The sequence below is a fragment of the Squalius cephalus genome (assembly GCF_949319135.1).
Source record: "Squalius cephalus genome assembly, chromosome: 23".
Classification (NCBI taxonomy): Eukaryota; Metazoa; Chordata; class Actinopteri; order Cypriniformes; family Leuciscidae; genus Squalius; species Squalius cephalus.
Window position 1 is genome coordinate 16117308 of NC_137144.1, and position 21378 is coordinate 16138685.

The following is a 21378-nucleotide window of genomic DNA, read 5'->3' on the forward strand; positions in this document are numbered from 1 at the left end:
CAAGGCACGATAGCTTTTAGAGGGAATTTATGGGCATTTATTGCTGAATAAGTTCCCTTGTGTGGTAGTAATACTATATAATGGATTTTAACTAATGGACATTAGATGTAGATTTAACATGTACATTTTTAAAGGTTTTATTATAGCTCTTATATCCTGGTTGAAAAATCTGTGCCCGTAAAACTGTTGTTAATAAGCAAAAAATATAGACCTTTTACGAAAAAGCCTCGTAATCCTAATCCAGACAATATTTACTGAACACATTATCCACTTTAATCTGCATAATCTAAGTATCATAAATGTTGCTGAATCTCGTCTGTTTTTTATACAGCTATTATTATTAATCATACTAACAAAAATTATAGTGAATTTAGATTCCTGGGATTGTGAGTTTAGAATTATTTCATTATTCGTGGATACAATGGATATAGGCTACAGTTGACGTGACGGTCTCCATTGACTTCCATAGTATATTTTTCTCCTACTATGGAAGTCAATGGAGCTCATCAACCCTTTGATTACCAACATTCTTTAAAATATATTTTGTGTTCAGCAGAAGAAAGAAACAACATGAGGGTGAGTAAATTATGTTAAAAAAAAACATTTTTGGGTGAACTATCCCTTCGCGAAGCTATACGAGTATTAAACCATAATGGAAACAAAGGGTTTTCCGTTGTCGTCTTGATTTTTGTCAAAGAATGTAATATGAAATAGCGTGAAAGAATCCAATCATCGGCTGTATCTAGCCCTAAACTTCACTAAAACTGTTCTAAGTGAGCTTTAGATAGTGCTAAGGTTCTTCTGAGTCGATCCTTCAAAGAACCGATTCTTTTTCCCGCGACGCTGGGGTTGGGAGTCGATTCCTCAAAGATAGTTCCGGGCGTGACACTCTTTCTGCAGGTTACACAGTACACCAGTAAGTGGCGACCAGGGAATGTCTTTAGGAGTAGGCTATTACATGCGAGTGAGTCTCAACTGGTTTCAGTTAGCCTACCATGAAATCAAAATGGACCGTTCTTATTTTTTAATGGGATATTGTAGTATTTATCTGTGCACATCATTATTTTTTAATTCAAGTGTATCTAATTAATATTTATTTGCAGTGACATCTCATCTCTGATGACGTTTATTGGCGCGAAAGCGGAAAAACGATCCAAAAATCCAATCAATTCCTAATGGACAAATTCGAGTCTCGCCCTATAAAAATATAAAAAGATTGTGGAACAATAATAGCCTACACAACTAACAATAGTAATAACGTTTCACTCAGATATATGTCACATTAGGGAACTTGTAAAAAATAATAGTCTAATTTATACTTATATTGAGTGAGCCATTTTTTAATAGGCAAGCATGCATGCTACCCTTGGACACTGTCTAGCCACACCCTAGCAACCATATGACAGCATGAATAAGCCATATCTCAGCACCAGAACATCACAGAGACACTGGGTTTGACTCTTGATTCGGGCAGATATCTAGTCTATTAGTTTCAACCTGGTAACTGTGTAGCCACATCCTAGCAACCATTAAGAGCACCCTAGCAACCGTGTAACAGCATGAATAAGCCATATCTCAGCACCAGAACATCACAGAGACACTGGGTTTGACTCTTGATTCGGGCAGATATCTAGTCTATTAGTTTCAACCTGGTAACTGTGTAGCCACATCCTAGCAACCATTAAGAGCACCCTAGCAACTGTATGGCAGCATGAATAAGCCATATCTCAGCACCAGAACATCACAGAGACACTGGGTTTGACTCTTGATTCGGGCAGATATCTAGTCTATTAGTTTCAACCTGGTAACTGTGTAGCCACATCCTAGCAACCATTAAGAGCACCCTAGCAACCGTGTAACAGCATGAATAAGCCATATCTCAGCACCAGAACATCACAGAAACACTGGGTTTGACTCTTGATTTGGGCAGATATCCAGTCTATTAGTTTCAACCTGGTAACTGTGTAGCCACACCCTAGCAACCATTAAGAACACCCTAGCAACCGTGTAACAGCATGAATAAGCCATATCTCAGCACCAGAACATCACAGAGACACAGGGTTTGACTCTTGATTTGGGCAGATATCCAGTCTATTATTTTCAACCTGGTAACTGTGTAGCCACACCCTAGCAACCATTAAGCGCACCCTAGCAACCGTATGACAGCATGAATAAGCCATATCTCAGCACCAGAACATCACAGAGACACAGGTTTGACTTTTGATATAAACAGTGTGAAATCTTACACTGTGATGTCTCATGGGGTATCTCAGTATCACAACATTGCACAGACCTGGGAGTTAGCTTTCTAGCAATCACGCAAAAGACCCTTGTAACTGCCTAGTGCAGAGTTTTTCCATAGCAAGCACCACTCACATTTTCTTCAGAAAATGTACATGTCTGTTTTGTATTATACTTATTATATTTGAGTTAGTAACTCAATAGCCTAACTCTTGGTAATAGACTCGATCTGTTCCATAAAGTCTGCAATCGAACAACATAACATCCTGTTTAAGCCACCTTCCATTGCACATCTCCCTTCTCTTTTCCTCCAAGACACTTTTGCGTGAAGCCCGCTCTAAGGAATGCACTAGCATTCCTGCCTCCTCGTAGACATCACATCCGGGTCACTCGGCAGTCAGCGTGTAAGCGAGCGTGCTCCTCCATCCAGTTGCGTACTGCTGCTGCAGCTCTCAGCGCAACTCCACCGCATGCAACATGGATACTACGAGCAGCGGCCAGCCGCGGAGGATCTGAGCGCGCCTCGGGACACGCCACACTGGGGCAGGGATGTGGTGCCATCCAGCAGACGCACACTGGTAGGCGAGTCGTCAATTGTCAGCGATGTCAAAGAGTCTGAAGAAGAAGAACCACTGGACGAACAAAGTCCACGAAGCGGTGCTCACCAGGAATAAAGAGGGCGAGCTGGGGTTTGACTTGAAAGGGGGCGCCGAGAATGGCAATTTCCCTTATTTTGGGGAGGTGAAGCAGGGTAAGGTGGCCGTCCAGAGCGGCAAGCTGTCCCAGGACGAGCTGCTCTTGGAGGTCAACGATACGCCGGTGGCAGGGCTCACCATCAGGGATGTGCTGGCTGTGATCAAGCATTGCAAAGACCCGTTCCGGCTGAAGTGCGTGAAGCAAGGTGAGGATAAACATATCTGCGTGAGAACGAGCGAGCGTGCGAGCGACCCCTCCGCTGTCTGGGACTGCTGTCTGTCTGCACATTATATCAGCAGAAATCCTGTTTACACACAAAGGTGCATTTGGATACGGCGCGCGATCGGTGTGGTCATCGATTCGATTGTAGCCGCGAACGTTCCATTGTCGCTCGTGGCAACATAAGTTACAATGTAGCGGATTGTCACATTTCAATATAAATAGAGTTTTTTTGGGATTGTAAGCACCGTGGAATCAGGAGGGGGCGGAGGTTGTTCCTCCCCGATATTTTGGCCCGCGGGTCCGCCATGGGCAAACTGGGCGAATATTTGAAGGCAATTTCATTGATCTCGTAAATTGCACGGTGGCTGTGGCAAGCCTCCTTAACATTTATTCCTTGGCATTAAGTAGTAGCTATAGTTACTAGTTCTTAAATTAGTAACTAAATTAGCAGTATTTTACTAGAACTATTAATTGACTAGTGAGTAATCCCGTGTTGATTAACTTAAAGGACAAGTTCGGTATTTTACACTTAAAGCCCTGTTTACAGATCGTTTCTGATGAAATAGAACGGTTGAGATAAAAATGTGGACACATGCTGCTGTCCCGAGAATTTTAGGTTTATTTCGCTTCTCCCCCCCACCTACACAATGGCAGCCTATGGGCACTGGAACAATCCTTCCTAAAACGCATTAAACTTTCGATTACAAAGACGTGAAACTCACCGAGTGGTCAGGGGTGTTCACTGATATGCTCACACAAAAATCGCTGCAAAAGATGCTTTCCAACAGGTTTTATCGTAGTTTTTGTCCAACTCCATTGACTTGAATTGGATGGGCTGTGTGCGGTACGGTATTACTCCGCCGCTTCTTCTTCTGCTTCTTCTGTGTATTCAATTAAATGCCAGTGGTTTGCTTGTAATTGGCAAAGGTGCATTATCGCCACCAACTGGGCTGGAGTGTTTATTATTCAAGCTCTCAACGGAAGAATCTACGGGTGTGAGACGTTTGGAAAAATAGGTCCACAGTTTTACAACGAATGGTAAAACACCTGTTGAAAAGCATCTTTTGCAGCGATTTTTTTGTGAGCATATCATTGAACACCCCTGACCACTCGGTGAGTTTCACGTCTTTGTAAACGAAAGTTTAATGCGTTTTATGAAGGATTGTTCCAGTGCCCATAGGCTGCCATTGTGTAGGTGGGGGGGAAAGCGAAATAAACCTAAAATTCTCGGGACAGCAGCATGTGTCCACATTTTAATCTTAACCGTTCTATTTCATCAGAAACGATCTGTAAACAGGGCTTTAAGTGTAAAATACCGAACTTGTCCTTTAATTATTTTAAAATCTCAGTAGCAACTATTTATTAGATACTAGTAGGTCATATTCCAGTAGTGACTTGTATGCTAATACTTATGCATACTATTACTTATTCTTTTGTTACTACTCACTATCATACTGACAATTAACTAGGCAATTGTCACTGGTAATTGAACATTTTTTTAATTCTTTGTGGATCTGTGTTCACTTTCAAATAACAAATATTTTCTAATTACGCACTCCATTCGTTGCTGGTCACCTTGTTCTAGTTAGTAACTATTTATTTTCATACTAGAACTTATTCTATTAGGTTATAGCTTATTAAATTAAGTACTAGACTAGTCCTTTAATACATAAGTAAGTAGTTTCCCAGTATCATTCAGGGTTATTATCATGAACTAAACTATTAAAAACATTTTTGTTAATTGAAATAAAGCTTAAAAAGATATATAAATATTAGACATGAATGAATGAACGAGGCATTTATATAGCGCTTTCATATGTACTGTACACCCAAAGCGATTTACAATCATATCAGGGCATCTTTGAAATGGGACATGCAAACTAAACGAAAATTTTAAAATGTTGCCTTAGCAAATAACTTGAGTTGAAGCACTCTAAAATTACTAACTGGAAATAAATAAAAACTAAAACTGAGATAAAAAATCAATTAAACTTAAATAAAAATGACAAAGGCACATAACATAATTACTCAATTAAACTAAAATGATGAAAACTGAAAATATAAAAAGCTTATTAAAGTATAAAGTATATCAATAATTGTAAAAAAACAAATAAACACTGTTATAAATTGAATAGACGTTAGGATGCATTCCAGTAGTAACATTTTACTAGCAAGATTTTCATTTCAAGTCATTCTGTCTGATCATTACATATGACAAGTAAAAAGGCAACAGTAACTAGTGAGATTAGAAATGTTACTAATAACAGTGGGGATAAACACTGACTTAATGTCACTTATGTATTATGTGTAAATATGTACTAAATACTAGTAACATTGAAAAAGATCCAGTAGTGTTCAGGAATGAATATTAAAATGGCTTGCCATATGGTGGCAGCTCTTAAAAAACAATGGCATTCGTGGAGAAAAGGAGAGGGTACTTGCTGTGTAAATGGGAGGAGTGATGCTATCTTTCACAGAGATGTTGACTTACAGAGATGGGATTTGAAGGCATGCATCTCTCTTTAGGTCTACAGTGCTGAGTTTTCAACAATGCTTATTGTACATTTGCAGTGTTTTTCGCTCTAGTTTGAAGCGAACTTCAGCCCCCGGGCCAGCGCTTTGGAAAGCATCCCCAGTTCCCAAGTGAAAGCAAAAAATATCTTCATGCAAGCAATAGTTGTGTCTAGGGAGATCCAGATCAGTGGACTGAGTGAGTAAATATTGACTGGCTGCTGAAGATCAGGGCTTGGGGAACATGTCCGAAAGGCGTTTTATAGTGTGCTTATATTGTAAATGGCCGTAAGAACAGAGAGACTAGCTGAATAAATTGATATAATGATTGAAATCTGGTACAGTAAGGCATTTGAATGCAGGAATGGAGTTGCCATATATGCACCATGATTTGTCATTATAGCGGAACACTAACTAACATACATTGCGAATATCCAAATGTGGGATTTGAACCTGGGTCTTTGTTATTCAATTATAAGATTATATCTAAACATCCTATTCCGGTGGTGTTTTTTCTAATAGTTGTGTTATATATAATAATGACTTCATTTTCATTTAAGGGTGAACTGTCCCTTTAAGACATATTAAAGTACAACACCAACTGACATAATATGAACAGATACAGTAGGTAGCCTAATAGTTTGTATTATATGCATGTGCGTCCTATCCTTTGGGATCTGATGGGCCGACTGCCACAACATATGTTATTTTTGTCTCAGTCAGTCCATCCTGCTTTGATGTGATGGAGGAGATGGTGTGTTTGTATTGGTGTGTCTTGGTGCATGTCCAGGACTCACTTTTGTGGCTTGGTGGTTACAGGGACTTTGATGCCCAACTTGTCATAATGACCCAATTCTGACAGTTATATAAATATCAAGCTAAATAGTCAACTAGGCTGCCTTCATACATCCCATTTCTGCACAGCACCACGTTTCATTTGGAATAAAGCACGTCTGTTGCCGTCTTATTTTAGAAGTCGTCTTTCATGTTTTCATTTAATCTTCTGGGCCAGATATTTGGTTTAGTGGTCTCGTAATCCTGTGCCACTACACTACTTTGCTCTCAGCGCATCGAACGATCCGGTGCTGCGACCTCCAGTTTTCCCAGACTCTTATGATGCGCTGTCAGCTTTTAAATATCAGCGATATAATCTCATTATTTTTCAGTTGTGAAGTGCAATAATTGGTTATATAACGTATTCAGTTTGCACAAATGGATTTGGAAACTGATTAACACGAACATGACTCTGAGCAGATTTCTGCAGCCTCGGGGGTTTAACTTATTTTGCTTTGAAGTGTAATTTATCCACGACAGTCATTATTCTGTCATAATGGTCGGCATTTTCCTTAGAGATGTGGGATAGATTTGGTATTTCATCTTGCATTTAGTCATTTTTAAATAAGTCATCTTCTTTCATCTGTGCTTTTCAATATTTCATAATTTCCCATCTCTTATGATCTCCCTTTCCTTTGCATCTCTAAAGAGTACACATAAGAGCGGGGTAAGATGTGTCACCCCTTAATCTAGCAAACTGTGCATAATGTTGATCATATATTTAGAAGGAACCTGTCACCTCCAGCCAGACTGAGAGATGCACATGAGAAATGCAAAACATTTTATGTTACGAATGAACATTTTCTACATGATAGGATTATTTAGGTATTATGTTCAGTTGAAATCAGACAAGATATGAATGTGTTTTAATTTTTATTAACGCTAATAATTATTAATGATGTTGCCTAGACTAGAGGACAGTTTAAGGAAAAAAAGTGGCTCATCTTACCCCACTCTCCTCTAAAATACACAGTTCATTGACAGCAGTGCATTGCCATTTGCACAAGGAAAATGTTGAACCTATGCAACTGAACCTGCGTCCCACACTTATATTTCTAAAGGCATTCGAAAATATTATTTACTTATCTACCTCAGTATGCTCAAATGGCAGTTTGACAGCAGTTTTTTTTTAACTAGTGACCAATTCCATAAATGTGACCCTGGACCACAAAACCAGTCGCATGTGTACATTTTTTGAAATTGAGATTTATACTAGGGCTGTCAAACGATTAATCGCGATTAATCGCATCCAAAATAAAAGTTTGTTTTTACATAATACATGTGTGTGTACGGTGTATAATTATTTTCTATATATAAATACACACACATGCATGTATATATTTAAGAAATATTTGCATGTATATATATTTATATTATATATAATTTATATTATATATAAATATTTTATATATAAATAACACATTTTCTTAAATATATATATGCATGTGTGTGTATTTATATATAGAAAATAATTATACTCCATACACACACATATATTATGTAAACACAAACTTTTATTTTGGATGCGATTAATCGCGATTAATCGTTTGACAGCCCTAATTTATACACATCCTGAAATCTGAATAAATCAGCTTTCCATTGGTGTATGGTCTGTTAGGATAGGACAATATTTGGCCGAGATACAACTATTTGAAAATCTGGAATCTGAGGGTGCAAAAAAATCGAAACATCAAGAAAATCGCCTTTAAAGTTGTCCATTTATGTTTGCGATTGTGCTGCATTCACTCACAAAAATAAATGTTTTACATATTTACGGTAGGAAATATACAAAATATCTTCATGGAACATGATCTTTACTTAATAGCCTAATGATTTTTGGCATAAAAGAAAAATTTATAATTTTGACCCATACAATGTTTTGTTGGCTATTGCCACAAATATCCCCGTGCGACTTGTGACTCGTTTTGTGATCCAGGGTCACAAATTATAGTTTATATTTTGTTTAATTCTTAAAGGAATAGTTCACCCAACATTGAAAACTTTTCTTCAGTCAAACTCAAAAAGAGACAGATGATGTTCACGCAGCTCCTTGCCATACAATGAAAGTAAATGGTGACTAAATGCCTGTCAAAAAAAAAAAAAACTCCATAAAAGTAGTCCAAACAACTTACGACCCAAACGTATTTTCGGAAATCATTCGATACTTTTGTGTGAGACTGAAATTACAGTAGTTATTTTTTCTCATTTATGCAATTTGGCATGTTGTGATTGGTTACAATACAAACAAGAACCAATTGCGTGCAATACGGAAACATGGTGTTGCCGTCATATTTCTATGGTTTGTTTATGGTTTGTCATGAATTGGCTTTTATTGTATGGATAGGAGCAGTGTGAACAATCTGCTAAACATCTCTTTTTGTGTTCAACAGAAGAAGGAACATCATCGGCATGAGGATGAGTAAATGATGAAATAATTTCAATCTTGTGTGATCTATCCCTTTAACACAAAGAGCTGTTTTAAAATATCTACCATTTGTCCTCCTCGTTGTAACAACGCTACATATTTAATAGATGCGGTCTGTCTTTTGGCTGGTTGCAAATCTGGAAACAATTCCCTAAGAGAGCTGTGAATGTTCTTTAGCTTTTTGCACATTATGCAATGTAACATTCCAGCTATTTTGGCAATTTGGTCTAGACCTAAAGGATGAAACACACCTTTCGGCACCGCATCCGATTAATCATGAATACGGAAAATGCTCCATAAAGCCACTAGCAGCACAGAGCATTATATTCTGCAGTCTTCCACTCACTAAGCAAGTGGAGCACAAGTGCCACCTAATTTGTAAAGCAGATCCATCTGGAATCCCTCTAGGCTGCTATTTGGGATTATGATGGTTTTTAATGTGCTTACCGGAGTGACTGATTGCAATCAACCGGACAGAACTGCATGGTTCCCGTCAGACAGAATGATATACTTAATGCTGATGTTGTGATTGCCATTTTGAAGTGGGTACGCCGTCGACCAATCAGGGCAGAGAAGCGCCTTTGATCCATTATTAAGTCACGACTACAAGCGCACGAGATGTCAAAGACAGCCGTTTTGAATGTTAACATGACAAACGCGGGAGCTGGAGAGTGTGCAAGCAAGATTTTCATTTTTATGAAACTGTTTCTCAAACTGGCTGCCTTACTTTGATTATCCGCATGAGAAAAACATATTTAGTAAATAATTAATCATGATATGGGTTCTTATCCTTTAGATCTGTGCATAAAAACACTTGGCCATCTGTCATGAAGTGAACGGTACTGCAGTTCATTTCGGCTCTGTGCTTTCTACACTGCAGGGAACAGAGAGCTCGCTTTGCCGGATAGACTTATAAAAGAGCAGATTTAATTTTCTTTAATGCACAAGTTTCTCATTCTCTATTCTTTCTTCTATTGTGTTTATTACCTTGAGATGCACACATTATTACCAAGCACATGCAGTTTTGTTGATCCATTTTACAGTAATCCCGCTGAATACAGGCCAAGGACTTTTTCACTTTTAATATTGTAACAAAAATGCTGATGTTACTTCAGCATCCTTCAGTAATTTGCATTACGGAGGGTCAATGATGTGTCATTTTGGACAACTTGTTTAAAACAAGTTGGTTTTATGTGGTTTTGAAAAACTTGTGCCATTTTCAACAAGAAGCATAAGTTTAATGACTCAAATTTTTTTATGTGATATAACCATCAAATTTGTTTTTTTGCTTACAGTTTGAATGCATTTGAGTGTACACATCTTAATCATTATTTTCAACAAAAAAAAAAATGTAAATATAGTTTTCATTATAAAAATATTCTTTTACAAATATCATGAATAAATATAATTTGGGATTGGTATGATTGGGATTGGTATAAAATATAATAAAATGTTTTTTGGGGGGAGTTGTCTCACCACATGACGTTACAATCTGAACTAACTTTGCCTTGTCATAAAAAGGTAAAAATGTTGGTTGGTTTTGGCTGACAATTTTTTACCCCAAATATTAATAAGCAGTTTTTTAAGATATATATATAAAACACATTTTAATTTAGAAATTAAGAACATGCTCATTCATGCTAATTTAATTTTTTTTTAATTCTTTTAATTTTAATTTTTTTTAAAATAAATTAGTTGATCCGGACAAACAAAAAAAACGTTATAATACTGTAATGTCTGAATCAGCCAGAAGCACTTTGAATCTAATAATCAAATAAAATCTGTGCTTTCAAATGAGAAATATTCCTAGTCAAGAGAGTCCACACAGCTGTGTTTATCACCAAATTAGCTTCAGTATCTAAAATTCAGTGTCTGCAAAATAAATAATATCCAAGGCCTACTATAAATGCTAGACTTTCGAAATCAGCTTTAATTTTAGCATACCGTGTAGCGCTGTATAAAAGCGCATCACTGTGATACATTGTGTATGAACTGTTTGCATTCGATGTTTGCTCTGCAGCCCACAGTTTCCGTATTCTTGCTGTGGAGAACATGAAGATGAACAAAATGTTTGTTTTGGGATTAGAGATGCATAGGCAAATTAAAGAGGTGTAGACTGCTTGTGTTGAATTACTCAACAGCGTGATACAAAACAAAGACGGTGCTTTAAGAGCCTAGAGTCATAGAGGCTGGCAGAGAAAGGTCTTTTTGTGCAGTAATCACTATGTGGCTGTAGGCTTTAATGTCTTGTTCAATGCCCCAGAGCGTGTGCTTTGTCACAGAGATCCAGAATTGACCCCCAGAGCGTATGTATTTACTTGAAATTCAAACTGTTGTTGTTTTTGTTTTTGGTTATGTTGGACGGGATTGAGATGGAAAATGCATTCAGTTATTCATTCAGTAACAGGTCAGTTACACACTGCTTTTTCCAAATTTAGCCATTTAAAGGGACACTGTGTAACGTTTATTTGTTCAAAATTAACAAAATTTAAATAATGAGTCATCAGACATCATCAAACCTTCTTCTAATGGTAAACCTATTACAAGCGTTTATATTTTAGACCGGGCGGAATGATTTGGCGTAAGAGAGCAGACATTATTGCGTGAATGGGTGTTGAAGATTAATATTTTGCAATTAAAGTGGTAAATTATGTTTCTTTGCACAAACAAAGCACTTACATCACTTCATAAAACCACTGTCACATGGATTACTTTTAAGATGTCTTTTCTACTTTTCTGGGGCTTGAAAGTGGTAGTTGTGTAGGCTGTCAATGGAGGGACAGAAAGCTCTCTGGTTTCATCTAAAAGATCTTCATTTGTGTTCCGAAGATGAACGAAAGTCTTGCGGGTTTGGAACGACATGAGGGTGAGTCATTACTGACAGAATTTTCACTTTTGGGTGAATTAACTTGTATTAAACTCGATACCAAAGTATCTATTTTACACCTCACCAGTGAAAGATAGATGGACAGATAGATCATGTTACACAGACACTATATACACAGTAAGAATACACCATAAACTAGAGATGCTTTGGGAGAAGGGAGAATTGTGTCAATGGCTTGAAATTAGGCCAGTAGTGTTGGTCATAGAGAAATCACATATTGCAACATGCAAATTCAAGATGTTTTTCGAGGAAAAATAACTGACCTTCCTCCGGCAGATGGTGGGAGATCGCGGCACCGTTTAGGTGGGACAGGGTCCCAGATGATTCAGCATGACAAAGACGCATATTTGACATGACATCATTGGCTTTCAATTCTGGGTCTGATTTTATGCTTCAGTGGCCAGATATCTGAGCAATGCTTGACAAACAAAAGCGGTGAACTATGGCATATCATCTACCAAGCAAAAATCGCTTCGAAGCTTTAATACTTTTGTTTTGTTCAAATCCCTTAACCAAAAGTACGAGCATCAGGAATCAACACTAATAATGTCATTTACTTTCCAAAAATGGGTTGGTTGCCATAGTTCCTGTCCTTTTTGGTATCTCTATTTTAACCACTTAAAGGGATAGTTCAGGATTTTAGACATGAATCTCTATAGCTTCCCCATAAGCAGTGTGGTGCATTGACCATGACTTACCCCCGACAGCGTCCTGTGAGCCGAACTCCGGTCCAGTTTTGGTCAAGATGAAATTAGTCCGGCAAGTTTGCTGGGGTCACGGCAATAAAGCTTTTTTCTTCTCAAATCAATATGTGTTCAAAAGAGTGATATATTTGCAGCACAAAACCGCTGTCTATGGAGAGGTCAGACCTCGTAATGGCTTGGCACTATTTTCTTCCCCGTCATATCACTGCGCGCTGCCGCTACCTACAGCCAGCTGCGAGCCGCGCACGTGTCACTTTGTTTACAGCTCGTAAAGAGAACGATAACATGTCTGACTACACATGTGTGCACTGCAAACGCGAAGCTTCTTTATCTTCGCCAGTTTGGTGTTCACATTGAAGCCCAGAGCAATGAGCCAAAGTCGCCTCAGAGCAACATCTGCCACAGGAAATCTTTGAAATGTGTGAGGAGAAAGCGCCACATCTTTGTTTGTACAGTCCGGATAGTCACAAGTCCGCACCATTTTCTACAAAGCTTGTACAAACTGATCGCTCTTGGTGAGTAGCTATGTTAGCTCGTTCGTGTAGCTGTTCTGAGCACGTAAACACTGCTGTAAACACTGCCGAACAACTGAAAAAGTGGTGTGCGCCTGCGCAGCTCGCAGCTGGCTGTAGGTAGCGGCAGCGCGCAGTGATATGACAGGGGAGAAAATAGTGCCAAGCCATTACGAGGTCTGACCTCTCCATAGACAACGTTTTAGTGACGCAAATATATCACTCTTTTGAACACATATTGATTTGAGAAGAAAAAAGCTTTATTGCCGTGACCCCAGCAATCTTGCCGGACTAATTTCATCTTGACCAAAACTGGACCGGAGCTCGGCTCACAGGACGCTGTCGGGGGTAAGTCATGGTCAATGCACCACACTGCTTATGGGGAAGCTATAGAGATTCATGTCTAAAATCCTGAACTATCCCTTTAAAGTTCCAGGTCCAATTTCTCATTGTAATTTTAGGAATGGAAACCTTGAAGTGACGCACAAAGATTCAATTTCTATATTTAGATTAACCAACCTGAGCTCATCAAGATCTTTTGTAGAGTCAGTGGAAAGGAAAAGGCTCATTTGTTTGCAAAAAGACTTTACCATTTATGGGATACAGATATCATAGGCATTTTCTCCTCACTTTTACATGATACACTTTTCAAGATGACATAAATGAAATCATCCTGTTGTGTCTGTTTCTGGGGTACTAAAACTGAAGGTTGCTTGCTTGCCTTAGTCAACAGAACCCACCCCTGATTCAATATGATATTTTGATTCCTAAATATGATTCGGGTCCCTCATTCAATTAAATGTTTTTTAGATTACCTCCATCTAACGCTCATTTAAAGGTGCAGTAAGTGGTTTCTGAGAAATGCTGTTGAAATTTAAATCAACACCTAAACAAACTATTTTGAGAATATTTTCTAGATGTCTGTTCTGTGTGTGTGCTGAAAAATGTATGTGTAAAACAAAGGGGATCGGGACTGAGTGCAGTCTGGACATGGGGTGCTGATACGTGTCGATCCGCCCACTCCCAATTTCATTGGTTTTTTACAGAAGAGCTTATTGGTGTAGACGCTTGAGACATGAGCATGCAAATTCCTTTATGTATGGCTTTATGAATGATCTATGCTGTTTGGCCATACTACAGAAATTTTAGTTCTAAGCTAACAATAGTGAATTCAGTTAGGATTAAGTGTCATTTTTTTTGTTGAACTTAAGACTAATTAGCTAGATGAAGTTACTGTACAAACAAACTCTTGGTGATGGCATCTCCGGGTTCTTTATGCATAACAGAGCTGTGCAATATGTGCTGCCCGCATATTAATTTGTGGCTGCGATATACACTCACCTAAAGGATTATTAGGAACACCATACTAATACTGTGTTTGACCCCCTTTCGCCTTCAGAACTGCCTTAATTCTACGTGGCATTGATTCAACAAGGTGCTGAAAGCATTCTTTAGAAATGTTGGCCCATATTGATAGGATAGCATCTTGCAGTTGATGGAGATTTGTGGGATGCACATCCAGGGCACCTAGCTCCCGTTCCACCACATCCCAAAGATGCTCTATTGTGTTGAGATCTGGTGACTGTGGGGGCCATTTTAGTACAGTGAACTCATTGTCATGTTCAAGAAACCAATTTGAAATGATTCGAGCTTTGTGACATGGTGCATTATCCTGCTGGAAGTAGCCATCAGAGGATGGGTACATGGTGGTCATAAAGGGATGGACATGGTCAGAAACAATGCTCAGGTAGGCCGTGGCATTTAAACGATGCCCAATTGGCACTAAGGGGCCTAAAGTGTGCCAAGAAAACATCCCCCACACCATTACACCACCACCACCAGCCTGCACAGTGGTAACAAGGCATGATGAATCCATGTTCTCATTCTGTTTACGCCAAATTCTGACTCTACCATCTGAATGTCTCAACAGAAATCGAGACTCATCAGACCAGGCAACATTTTTCCAGTCTTCAACTGTCCAATTTTGGTGAGCTCGTGCAAATTGTAGCCTCTTTTTCCTATTTGTAGTGGAGATGAGTGGTACCCGGTGGGGTCTTCTGCTGTTGTAGCCCATCCGCCTCAAGGTTGTGTGCGTTGTGGCTTCACAAATGCTTTGCTGCATACCTCGGTTGTAACGAGTGGTTATTTCAGTCAAAGTTGCTCTTCTATCAGCTTGAATCAGTCGGCCCATTCTCCTCTGACCTCTAGCATCAACAAGGCATTTTCGCCCACAGGACTGCCGCATACTGGATGTTTTTCCCTTTTCACACCATTCTTTGTAAACCCTAGAAATGGTTGTGCGTGAAAATCCCAGTAACTGAGCAGATTGTGAAATACTCAGACCGGCCCGTCTGGCACCAACAGCCATGCCACGCTCAAAATTGCTTAAATCACCTTTCTTTCCCATTCTGACATTCAGTTTGGAGTTCAGGAGATTGTCTTGACCAGGACCACATGACCAGGACCACACCCCTAAATGCATTGAAGCAACTGCCATGTGATTGGTTGATTAGATAATTGCATTAATGAGAAATTGAACAGGTGTTCCTAATAATCCTTTAGGTGAGTGTATAGACCTATATCAAGTGTTTTGTGATGCCTAAATTCACTTAGCTTGTTGGTTCCAGCTTTATACATTTAAAAATGTTTGTCAAATTATTCAAATTAACCATTAAATGTAATGCAATCTTTATCAAATCTCAAAATAAAAATTTTTCATACTGTACATTACAATGTTGTGATGCCTAGATTTACTTGTAGTATTTAAAACATCTTTCTAATGTAACCCCCATTCCTTGAAGGAGAGAACGAAGATGTTATGTCGGACTGGCGTCATGGGGTCTCGTCTTGGATATAAATATGACCGGCATTATATTATATATATATATTGGAGCCGAGACAGTGATCCCAGCCATCCAGCAGTGGTTCAGGGCTATGGCAGGGGGGTACGTAACGTCCTTCAGGGACAGGTCGTAGGTCGTAACCTACCCAGCGCCCCAAGTAAGGACTTACTGTGGGTACGATCGTAGCTGCTGTTCCTTTATCGTGACATTTCACTGGGAAGAGTGTTACGGATCTCAATTCCCATTGTTTTCCAGCCATGACCAGTGTTGTTAACGCTGGGGAAGCGTGCCCAATCCCAAAGTGCTGTGCTATCCAGTTCTGAAGTGGTCTCATATGCATCAATCCAATCAAATTTTTTTTTATTATTGGTTATGTAGTTCATAAGATTTTAGTTTGTTGGTGCCAGCACTTTATACACTTCAAAATGTTGTATATTGCCATGTCATCACATAAACATAATTGTGCTGCCTTTGGGTTGTTAGAGTTAGAGGTGTGAGTGATTTTGTAATGTGAATCATCGTCACAGGACAAACAAAGTGAGTCAGATGGAGATATCAGAACCATAATTAGCAGTCCTCTCTTTTCTTCATTTAACAAAGGGAAGAGATTGATAGCTGCAATTATGCGTTTTGGATTTACGCCTAGTTGTAAATGTAGATTGTTTGAGTCAAAAAGACAAGAAGGGTGTCATGCCTTATGTAGAGTTCAAATGCAGGTGTCTGGGTCATTTTTCTTTCCTTTTGCTGATTGTAGGTTTTCAAGGGTTTCAATCTCTAAAAAAAAAAAAGCTGTAATGGCAGTGGTAGGCAATGATTTCTTTCATATTAAAAAATAATATTACCAAGCATTCTTTTATTTTAATCAACGAAAAAGAAAAGTCTGTTTCTGAATATTGATTGATATAAATAGTGTAGACTACTTGGATAAAGCAATAGTCAGAAAAAGGCCCAATGAATAAAATGAAAAAGCACGCAAATTGTCAATAAAATAGTTTTATGTATACAATTTAATAATATATAGTTTTATAAATAAGTGGGGTGTTCGTCAACTGAAGGCATGCCATCTGAGTTTCCAGTGTTGACAGCTCTGATAGTCTACTGGAAGCACTGTAGTTTTGCTGTACTAAAAATATGAAAAGTATAATACTCAAATAACATTTTAAGTTACATTTGTTTAAGGGAAAAAAAAAAACAGTAATTGCTGTCATAAATACACAAGCCTGTTTTTGTTTTGATTGTCAGAATCTATCGTACATGACGAATCCACTCCAGGGCTGAGTGGATAGAGAGCAAAAAGAGCCAGATTCAAACCCATGTCGCCCACTTAATATGCCAGGCTACTAGGCCACAGCTCCAATGGTCCAGCTTTCTAAAATGAAATAAACAGAGGTAAGGAGCACAGTGATTGGATATCTCTGCCTCTGAAGAAAGAAACAAAGAGTTGAGAGAGGAATATTGTGTGTTTGTATCTACTCAAAGGAGATGTAGAATCTGACCTCTCGTAGGAGTCGGTGGTAGCGAATGGGAGATATTGATTCTTGGCTGGCATCACACGTGGTTTCCCTCTCTGTGTCCAGAGCTTTATCACGGCTCTCTGCTTTAGTCTATTTGAGCCGAAGGCCTCTAGCACCCAAAAACTTTCCAATGGAGGAAAACTTTCAGGCGATCGATACTCTGCTCAGCTGTCCTCAGCGAGGGCAGTGGTGTCAGCTGTGATTATGCTGTCAAAAAGAAACCGCTGAAACTCATTGGAATGTTTTATTAACCTCCTCTCCAGTGAAAACAAATCAATATGGTGACATATTCCCACCTTATCAGAGAATATTAACCATATCGTACGGAAGATATTGTGGGTCAGACCTGTGGGAGCCTGTTTCCACCTCTGTGACTTTACATCTCACAATGTGACTATATCTCGTAATTATGATTTAGTTTCTTGTCATTTTGATTTTATATCTTGTAACAACAATATCTGAGGTGTTGGAATTGCTTTGCTTCTCGTAATTGTGACTGAATCTCAATGTGTGAGTTTATATCTCATAATTGTGACTCGAATTGTGACATTGTGACTTTATTTTTTGTAATTATGTCTTAGTTTCTCGTAATTGTAACTTTTATATCTCAAAATGTGACAATATCTCACAACACAACTATATCTCACAGTTGAGACTTTGTTTCTCGTAATTGTGACTGTAAATGTCAATATGTGACTTTATATTTCGTAATTGTGACTTGGGATTTAAAGCTTTGTCGGTTGAAGACCCAAGTTTGGTTTGAAGATGAACAATCTACCAAGCACAATGTTCTCTCGCCATTCCTGATTTCTAACACACATTTCGGCGTGATCTTACGGCTGTCAAAGCAGAAATGAAAACTGCCGCTCTCCTTGTTTTTCCGTCGTCTCCAGTCTTGTTCATATGTAAATTGCGTGAGCTTATTTTGTCCATTAGATCGAAAGATCTGAAAAAAGCCCATACATTTACCCACCCATAGACCCTCCCCTCGAAGAAATCAGGACAGAAGTGGTTGAAAGTGGACAAAAGAGTAAACAAAAGTAAACGGGAATGTGTCTCCCTCGTCTACTTGTGATCCGATTGACCAAAACTCATCTTAATACCAGGTGGAAACATGGCCTAAGTCGGCATTGTGACATTAAATCTCAAATGTGACTATATCTAACAATCTTATATCTCAGTATGTGAAACAACATCACCAAAAACAACATCTTTGTTGATCCTGAAACAACATTCTAATCAACCAATCAGATTTGAGGGACAAGTTTACAGTTTAAGTCAAGATTAAGCTAGGTTAGGTATAGGGATATGAATAATTTCACACAGAAATGTTGTTCCAGGATCAACAAATTATGTTGATAAAGGAACGTCTAACTTGGCAAAACCATGGTGACCGTAACGGTATATCTCAGTGTGACCAAATCTTCTAATTTTGACTTGATATATTTATATCTATATCTCACAATTGAGTTCTTCCCATAATAATTGTGTGACTTTGTATCTCAAAATGTGACTCTTTTAAAAACTGAAACGGGCCTCTTTAGATAGTCTAAACCCGATCGCACACAATCACCATGTCCCGTCTCATCCCTGTGCCTGTTTATTTATGTACGTGTGTCTTTGAATTTATTGACTGGTTAATAAACAAGCATCTGTCATCACTTGTGGAGAAGTGGCTGAGAGATGACACAAAGCGGCGTGCGTCCTCTGGGATTGAGAGAAAAGTGAGAGCGTGAGAAAGAGAGAGTGTTTTTAACAGCTGTCCGACTCTCTCTCACCCTCACGTCATGCCTTTGCCCATTGTGTCATCCATCGTGCTGACAAATGAAGCGACCGCGTTCTCTCGTGAGTCAAAGGTTTGTCCTCCTCCACAACATCTCAGCTGTGACCTCAGACTCTCTCCTTGTAATATTGACTGAGTCATGAAGATGTATTCTCAGCAGATATGCCTCTTTTTCACAGGCCGAGCAACAAGATAAGTGATCTGAGATCAGTTGAAACACCTCCAGTGCATTCCTCAACCCAATTTCAGCACTTAATAATTTTCTCCGCAGCCGCTGCGTGCAGATTTTTCTCATACCATCTTGGATGCTGCTGTTTTTTTTTCATTCACCCACACGAATTTCATTTCTAAAGGGTTATACCAAGGTCACTTCTGCTGCTTCACTATAACTATGGGTTATTGTTACTCCTGTCTGCTGTATAATTTTCATCCTCGCATTCATCCTTCCAAACAATCAGAATGTCAATCTTCTCAACGACCAGAATATATTTAAAACAAACTCAAGAAAACAAGAATAATGTAGTTTAAAATTTTCATACCTGAAAAGTAAATAGTTTGCGAATGCTATTTTTGTCTTTTTTAAAATAGGAAATTTTACCTTTTAAATTAACCTTATTTAGTTACGTTACATTAAGTAATACAATACTTTTTTTGAGAGAGTAATTGGTACAGTAATCTAATTAATCTGTTGATGTAATTAGCAGCTTTTAATTAATTACTTTTTTTAGAGTAACTTACCCAACACTGTTTACTACTTGCCATTGCTAGTCATCTAGCTAGTAAGTGTTTATTGCTACCGTTTAAAAAGAGAGCATTTTTATTGAAAAAAGTATATGCCTGTATGTAAAAGACAAATCGGTGTACATGAAATAACACTTAAGAGTTAGTAAAATAATAAATATTATTACAAATTTTAAATAATTGTAATATTTGCTAAAAGTTTGTCAGTTTATTGTACATTAGCAAATACTGTCCAGCGTCCAGTAAAATTAATCTAATGCTTTTTTATACTTCTAATGAGAGATATATATATAAGTATAGTAGTTTAACAGTGTCAATTTTACAAATTTGATGGGGTCTTTAAAATGTCTTAAGATTCAGTGTGACTCCAGGGGCCTATACCATGAAGCCGGTTTAGGTGGCTAGCCAGGTATGTTTCAGTTTAGTTTGCGCCAACCCTGGGTTTTAGGCACCATGTAAGTGGTTTGGCTTTTAGCAGTGTTCATCGCCATAGTAACTTACACTCCACGGCAGGTTATGCTCCACGTAAGAGGTTGCAAACCGAACCTGGACCAATCAGCTGTGAGCAAAGTGACACATCTGATGCGATAAAGTCACTCCACCTGTTTCTACTCCAAATTAAAGGTCACACATTGCAAATGATTTTTAACGACAAAATTGTCTGGCTTTTAGTAATGCTTATTTAGAAAAATAATTTTGTATGCTTTAGATATTATTTATGTAATTATTAATCAATCACACATGTACAATTTTAATTTATCAATTATTACGCACAGTTTAAATGAATAAATATATGAAGGCAATATAAATACACTTTAGAATCAATAGATAAAGCTATAAAATGACTACATGTGAGCTTAAAACGTTCAATTCTCTCTATACCTTTATCAAATGTATAAACTAACTTAACTTTTACTTGCACTGATATATCAAGACCTTTTCTTTTAGTTGTGTTTCATAAACAGCTATTTTCTTCTTTCTGTGTAAATTTGTTTAAATTCTTAATATTTTTCAATCTCGTAATAATCTGCAGAAGAGAGAAGTGAATCGCGCTGCTTCTCTCGCGAGAAGTGAAATCGCAGTTTCACTCTTTCTCAGCATGTGATTGGCTGTTCGCTACCGATGTCACACCTAAACTCAGGATCAAAGCCTGAGTTGACAAAAGTTGATGATCAGCATCATGGCACTAACAAAGCCTAGTTGGATTGGTTTGGTTTTGGTGAATGGTGAGTCACAGCTCGCCAGCACCCACTCCACAAATGCAGCAAAATTCCCCCAGGGACCTTCTCCGGACGACTGCGCTCTGCACGTGGTGTTCAAGCGCACATGGTACAAAGTGCAGAGGCAGTGGTCCGGGTAGTGAGTCAAATGGGCAACTTCCAAAAAGATCCTTGTGTGGTCCTCTAAGGTTAGTTCCCCCTGCTCAAAACATAGGAGGACAGCAGGGATATCCATAATAACAAAT

General features: G+C 38.4%; 1 protein-coding gene across 7 annotated transcripts in view; it reads left to right on the forward strand.

Annotated features, from left to right (window-relative positions):
- Positions 1-2492: 2492 nt before the first annotated feature.
- The window catches only part of magi2b (membrane associated guanylate kinase, WW and PDZ domain containing 2b), an 85805-nt gene continuing 66919 nt past the window's right edge, over positions 2493-21378 (forward strand). For all 7 annotated transcript variants that reach the window (XM_079858571.1, XM_079858570.1, XM_079858573.1 and 4 more), the window contains exon 1: positions 2493-3142. In XM_079858571.1, coding sequence (XP_079714697.1) covers positions 2845-3142 — 298 coding nt within the window. In that variant the 5' untranslated portion in view covers positions 2493-2844. The remainder of the gene's footprint in view (positions 3143-21378) is intronic.